Source organism: Gossypium hirsutum, chromosome D11 (assembly GCF_007990345.1).
Source record: "Gossypium hirsutum isolate 1008001.06 chromosome D11, Gossypium_hirsutum_v2.1, whole genome shotgun sequence".
Taxonomy (NCBI): Eukaryota; Viridiplantae; Streptophyta; class Magnoliopsida; order Malvales; family Malvaceae; genus Gossypium; species Gossypium hirsutum.
Window position 1 is genome coordinate 66,885,632 of NC_053447.1, and position 7,228 is coordinate 66,892,859.

The 7,228-nt window shown below is 40.3% G+C and overlaps 1 protein-coding gene across 1 annotated transcript; it reads right to left on the minus strand.

Annotated features, from left to right (window-relative positions):
• Positions 1 to 322: 322 nt before the first annotated feature.
• On the minus strand, positions 323 to 6,358 carry LOC121203468 (thaumatin-like protein). Its single transcript, XM_041104936.1, has 2 exons — positions 6,243 to 6,358; positions 323 to 1,140 (listed from the first exon to the last, which is right to left on the minus strand). Exons 1-2 carry the CDS (start codon positions 6,329 to 6,331, stop codon positions 555 to 557), a joined length of 675 nt encoding a protein of 224 aa, XP_040960870.1. The 5' UTR covers positions 6,332 to 6,358; the 3' UTR covers positions 323 to 554.
• Positions 6,359 to 7,228: the final 870 nt, after the last annotated feature.

Here is a 7,228-nt window from a genome sequence, read left to right on the forward strand (position 1 = left end):
TAAATAAAAGCTTGAATTCTAATAGATAAGCAACTAAAAGTTGATGTGTTGGGTGTATACTTCTACATTATATAGCATCTTCCATAATAGTGGAATTTATAATCAAATAAATGGTAAATAATATCTTCTCATTGACGTTACATGATAGATAGAAAGTAATGTGGTCACGAGTCATTTGTATTAGTGATAAATGACTTAATTATCATTTATTAGTAATTATCTTTTCATGAAGGAAGATTAATAGTTATCATTAGATAAAATAAGATCGAAGAGCTAAGTCATGATATTTTAATGGTTGTAATTAATAGATGAAAAGTCGAAATTTAATTACAAATTATTTTAACTCATATTATAAATGTTCAGTCAATTCCCCTGTAGCTCGAGACAACCAGAAACGACAAATTACATAAACTTTTACCCATTAATTCCATAAACTCCATATTTGAAGTTTTAATACAATTTCACTTACTGCACGGCATACACGTGCTTGTGAAAAAAACTTATTTCTCCATTATTTAATATGTAACTTCATAAGGCAGCAAGCAGCCATTCAGTCAAGGGCAGAACACAACCCTGTAATTGGTCCCACCAGGGCAAGTAAATGTGCTTGTTTGATCATCTTTAGGGTAACTGTAAGCATCGGGGCATCTTGCCTTGAAGAACCTGGACAAATCCGTTGGGCCACAATTCCCTGAATTGCAACAATATTGATCTGTTTTGTAGACAGTGCAAGGGTTATTGCATCCACCTGGGGCTTTCAACTGATTAGGGCACTGACCTATGATATCAGCTGTGCATCGAATACCCCTGCTGCAACTGCCAGATGTTGGACTAAATTCCATGGGAACATTAAATCCATCAACCAGAGAGATATCAAAGAAATCCAAGTTGTTGAACTGGTTTAATGCGAATTCAGCCAAGGTGTTTGGGGGTGCACCATAGGCTTTGCACTGAAGTAGGCCCCCACAGTCACCGGTTTGGCATCTGCCTCGTCCAGCTCCGTCGAATTGGCAATTGGTTCGACCCCAGATACGGGCTCCTGTAGTGCCAGGATTCACGTTTAGATTCCAAACTGCGCCTCTGCTCAGCTCTCTGCCACCACCAGGAACGGCTGCTGCCCAGACCTTGTAAGGACAGTTGTTTCTGTTAAGAAATGGCTTAAAATTGGTAGTGGATTGTTGTTGTTGGTAGTGGGTTGTTGGTGGTAGTGGATTAGTGGATGGTTGTTGGTGTCCATTTTCAACCACAAATCTTTGCCAAAGTTTTGGACAATTATGTCCTTGAACTCTCTTATAAATAGAGAGGTTCATTAGCCATATTAATCATCCCAAACCAAGAGAGAGCAAAGCTTGTTCTTTGAAAGCTAGGATTTTAGCTTTCGGGTTTTCTATAGGGGTTGAGAGTTGTGAGGTTCTCGGGTTGTGTCTTGAGTGTAAAACACTTGTAATCTTCATCTTGTTATAGTGAAATTTCTTTTCGCCTCTGCCCGTGGACGTAGGCATTAAAGCCGAACCACGTAAATCCTTGTGTTCACTTTATTTTTCGTTCCGGTCAATTTACTTGTAGTCATATCGGAGTTCTCGAATCGATCCTTTCCGCAACAAATTGGTATCAGAGCGTAGTTGAAGGAGTGATAATATTTTCTGAATTGCCCTGTGACTGCAGCTTTGTCTGATCTTTCACATCAGGAAGAAAATATTATCATTCATTCAAAGGTTCCAAATTATGGCTACAAGTGTTTCATCGACTAAGTATGATGTCGAGAAATTTACCGGGAAAAATAGTTTCAGTTTATGGCGCATCAAGATGCGGGCAGTGCTGGTTCAACAAGGATTGCTAAAAGCATTGTCTGGTAAAGATAAATTACCAAGCACGCTTTCGGAAGAGCAAAAGGATGACATGCTAGAAAGAGCACATAGTGCTATTCTGCTATGTCTAGGAGATGAAGTGCTACGAGAAGTAGCGGATGAGAAAACCGCGTCCGGTTTGTGGCTCCGGTTAGAGAGCAAGTACATGACGAAGTCATTGACGAACCGGCTCTACCTCAAGCAAAGACTCTATGCCCTGAAGATGGAGGAAGGTACACCTGTTTCCCAGCACCTGGATAAATTCAATTCCATTATCATGGATTTGAATAATATCGATAACAAAATCGATGATGAGGACCAAGCAATAATTGTTTTGTGTTCTTTGCCTCCCTCGTATGAGAATTTTGTTGATACAATGATGTACGGTCGTGATGACCTGACTCTAGAGGAGGTGAAAAATGCCTTAAGTTCCAGTGAGTTGAGGAAGAAAATCACTGGTAAGGTGGTCGAAAACAATGAAGGCGAAGGCTTGGTTGCTCGAGGAAGATCCAAGGCAAAGGGTGGAAGTTCAAGTAAAAGCCATCCTAGATCGCAGTCCAAGAAGAGAATACAGTGCTACTACTGTAAGAAGTACGGGCACATGAAGGTAGATTGTCCGAAAAAGAAGGAGAAATCAGAATCACAGGAGCAACAAAATGATCGTGCGAATGTAGCTGATGCAGATTCTTCAAGTGATGCCGAGATCGTTCTTGCAGTATCCGACTCTTACGCTGGTGGGAGATGGATTCTTGATACGGGAGCTACATTTCATATAAGTACTTCGAAAGATGCATTCTCAACATACGAGAAGCATTCTGGTTCAGTACTAATGGGAAATGACCACGCATGTCAAGTCATGGGGATTGGCACAGTTCGTATAAAGATGTTTGACGGTATTGTTAGAACTCTAACTGATGTTCGGCACATTCCAGAAATGAAGAAAAATTTGATCTCTTTGAGTACGTTGGACAAGAAAGGCTTTCGGTACTCTGCTGAAGGTGGAGTTCTCAAGGTATTCTCGGGTGCTTTGACTGTGATACGTGGTAATTTGGAGCGGGGCCTTTACTTCCTCGATGGTTCCTCGGTTACAGGTGTTGCGGGAGTGTCATCATCAGATGATCTAGATTCTGACACCACGAAGTTATGGCATATGCGGCTCGGGCATATGAGCGAGAGAGGCTTATCGGTGCTAAGCAAACGAGGATTATTGTCTGGGCAGTGTACAGGAAAGTTGAATTTCTGTGAGCACTGCGTCTTCGGTAAGCAGACTCGGGTAAAGTTCAGCACTGGGATTCACAAGACAAAAGGCACAGTGGATTACTTCCATTCTGACCTTTGGGGCCTTCTCCGACAATTTCTAAAGGTGGTTACAGATATCTGCTTACCTTTATCGATGATTACTCGAGAAAGGTTTGGGTGTATTTTCTGAAGAGCAAGTATGAGGTTCTCATCAACTTCAAGCAATTTAAAGCTTTGATCGAAAATCAAACAGGAAAGAAGATCAAGCGATTCCGGACGGATAATGGCTTGGAGTTTTGCTCAGGTGAATTCAATGAGTTCTGCAAAAATGAAGGAATAGTGAGACACCGCACTGTTCGTCGAACACCACAACAAAATGGAGTTGCAGAACGCATGAATAGAACTCTCTTGGAGCGAGCTCGTTGCATGCGATCAAATGCTGGGCTCGGTGAAGAATTTTGGGCTGAAGCTGTTAATACTGCTTGTTATTTGGTTAACAGATCTCCATCAACAGCTATTGAGCTGAAGACTCCTGAGGAAGTATGGTCTGGTTCTCCTGCTGATTACTCTGGTTTAAGAGTGTTTGGCTGCCCTGCGTATGCTCATGTAAATGAGGGAAAACTCAAACCGAGGGCGAAGAAATGCATATTTCTTGGATACGGCCAAGGGGTGAAAGGATACAGGTTGTGGTGTCCTGATCCGGTTTCGTCCAAGTTCATCATCAGCAGAGATGTGACTTTTGATGAGTCATCCATGCTTCGATCCACCACAAATTCCCGGGAAAAGGAGGAGTCAGATAGAATGGGAGATCACGGTGTTGAGAAGCAGGTGGAGTGTCAGGTGGACGCTCCAATTCCTACGGAAGGTACTTCAGTCCAGGATGATCAAGTTGAGGTGCAAGATTCCGATGAAGATGAGTCACCTCAAGAAAAACCATATAGCATTGCCACTGGAAGAACGAAGAGACAAATCAAACCAAATCCGCGTTACGCTAATCTGGTGTCTTTCGCGCTCAGTGTGGCGGAGTCCATTGGTATAGAACCTTCCAGTTATAATGAGGCTGTCACGTGTGATGAGTCGGCACAGTGGGCAATTGCTATGAGTGAGGAGATAGAATCTCTTCACAAGAACCATACTTGGGAGTTGGTTAAGCCGCCAAGTAACCAGAAGATAGTTGGTTGCAAATGGGTCTTCAAGAAAAAGGAAGGCATCCTAGGGGTTGAAGCAACTAGATTCAAGGCACGATTGGTTGCTAAAGGCTTCACTCAGAAAGAGGGGATTGACTACAATGAAGTTTTCTCCCCAGTCGTAAAGCATTCTTCCATTCGTGTATTACTTGCCATGGTGGCCAAGTCTGATCTAGAACTTGAGCAGCTTGACGTAAAAACGGCGTTCTTGCATGGTGAGCTCGAGGAAACAATCTACATGCGTCAACCAGAGGGTTTTACAGTTCCTGGTAAAGAAGACCATGTCTGTCTATTAAAGAAGTCTTTATATGGATTGAAACAATCCCCAAGGCAGTGGTACAAGCGGTTTGATAGCTTCATGATTCAGCATGGTTACACAAGATGTGACTATGATGCTTGTGTCTATCATCGGAAGCTCTCAGATGGTTCGCACATTTATTTGTTGCTGTATGTTGATGACATGTTAATTGCTTCCAAAAACATGTCGGAAATCAACAAGTTAAAGTCGCAGTTGAGTGGTGAGTTCGAGATGAAGGATCTGGGTGCTGCCAAGAAAATTTTGGGCATGGATATTCACAGAGATCGCAAGGCGGGCAAGCTTCGTGTGTCGCAGAAGAACTACATTGAAAAGGTTCTTCAACGCTTCGGCATGGATAAAGCGAAAACTGTGAGTACTCCGTTGGCACCACATTTCAAACTCTCTGCAGAGTTGTCACCACAATCTGATGAAGAAAAGCAGCAAATGTCTCACATTCCATACTCGAGTGCAGTTGGAAGCGTGATGTATGCAATGGTTTGCACTCGTCCAGACATTTCACATGCAGTTAGTGTGGTCAGCAGATACATGAGTTGTCCTGGCAAGGAACACTGGCAGGCCGTGAAATGGATTCTCAGGTACTTGAGAGGTTCTGCAGATTTATGCTTGGTATATGATCAGAGTGACTGCACTAGCAGTGTCACGGGCTATGTGGACTCTGATTATGCTGGAGATCTGGACAAAAGAAGATCTCTGACGGGTTATGTTTTCACTTATTCTGGAGGAGCCATTAGTTGGAAAGCTGTGTTACAGTCTACCGTAGCCTTATCTACGACTGAGGCGGAATATATGGCGTTAGCAGAAGCAGTGAAAGAAGCATTGTGGATGAAAGGTCTAGTAAGCAGTTTGGGTTTACAACAGGATTTCACTGTTGTATTTTGCGATAGCCAGAGTGCCATACATCTGACTAAAAATCAGATGTTTCATGAACGGACCAAACACATTGATGTCAGATATCATTTTGTTCGGGAACATGTTACGCAAGGTGACATTGTTATCAGCAAGGTTGCTACCGAGAAGAATCCTGCAGATATGTTAACTAAGGTGATCCCTGCATATAAGTTCAAGCATTGCTTGGACTTGATAGGTATTCGGGATTGATTAGCGCCAGAGAGGCGTTTGGAAGAGGTGATCCAGTTCGAGGAATTCACTATGATGTTCAGCTTGGTAAATTTCAAGCCAAGGTGGAGATTTGTTAAGAAATGGCTTAAAATTGGTAGTGGATTGTTGTTGTTGGTAGTGGGTTGTTGGTGGTAGTGGATTAGTGGATGGTTGTTGGTGTCCATTTTCAACCACAAATCTTTGCCAAAGTTTTGGACAATTATGTCCTTGAACTCTCTTATAAATAGAGAGGTTCATTAGCCATATTAATCATCCCAAACCAAGAGAGAGCAAAGCTTGTTCTTTGAAAGCTAGGATTTTAGCTTTCGGGTTTTCTATAGGGGTTGAGAGTTGTGAGGTTCTCGGGTTGTGTCTTGAGTGTAAAACACTTGTAATCTTCATCTTGTTATAGTGAAATTTCTTTTCGCCTCTGCCCGTGGACGTAGGCATTAAAGCCGAACCACGTAAATCCTTGTGTTCACTTTATTTTTCGTTCCGGTCAATTTACTTGTAGTCATATCGGAGTTCTCGAATCGATCCTTTCCGCAACAGTTTCGAATGTCAAAATTGGCAGCACTGGCCACCGTGAAGCAGAGAGCAATAAAAGAGATTGAAAATAGAGAGAGGCTTTTGAAGTTCATCTTTGATATTAGCTTTCTACTTGTATGTAGTGTGTTAGGAAAAGGTGGATTTATAGAGTTGTGAATGCGGTTCAGGACCAGTAGCTAATGTAATCATATAAATGTTACTGGAAAAATAATGTTGAAGTTAGGTAGGAAATTAACGTTGTATTGGCATTAGAGGTAAAAGTCATATAGGAAGAAACTTCCAAAATTCCAAATTCCAAATTCTTAATTATCCTTTGTGGAATAATCTACAAATTAATGATTCTATGCCGCTAGATGATATGAGATCATTTATGAACAATGACGTGGTTATGCCTACAAATTAATAATCTACAAACTAATTTTCCAACCATAATAATTCACACTTAATAATAATATATGAACAGTGGCTTGGTTATGTCTACGAAAGAAGACTAGGACCATAATAATTCCCACTTAATTTTCCTTCATTTCTTCTTCTTCTTCACCAAAATTGACTTACAAAAAGCTTTAAAGTAGACTTCAAAGTAGAGTGTTGTAATAAAGCTAACAATTTACTCTTATTTTTTTTTATTTTTAATGTTTACTTTTATGAAACTATATGAAAAAGCATAACAAAAGTTATTGCATAAAAAATATTTTTTAAGTGTATTGGTGGTCCATTTGTAAGTGTAATGTGAATTCTATTAATTTTTTACTTAAAAATATCAATTTTATTTTCTTTTTTTAATCTATGTATCTTAAAATCTTATTTTAAAAAATAAAATATAAGTTTTTAAGGAAATCAAAATATGAAAATTAAACTTTGGGTTAACTTTTTTTTTTCAATCACATGATTTTATCTCTACGATATAATGAAAAGAAAAGATGATATAGAGTTTAAACCCATATTATCTAAATGCCAAACGAAAACTCTTATCATTACTCTAAATA

What these genes read in the sequence shown, in the direction of transcription:
- LOC121203468 (XM_041104936.1), bottom strand. Translation starts at nt 6,331, where the DNA reads ATGAACTTCAAAAGCCTCTCTCTATTTTCAATCTCTTTTATTGCTCTC. An exon ending in GCCAATTTTGACATTCGAAA is followed by an intron (nt 1,141 to 6,242) that starts CTGTTGCGGAAA and finishes TCTTAACAGAAA; the next exon opens with CAACTGTCCTTACAAGGTCT.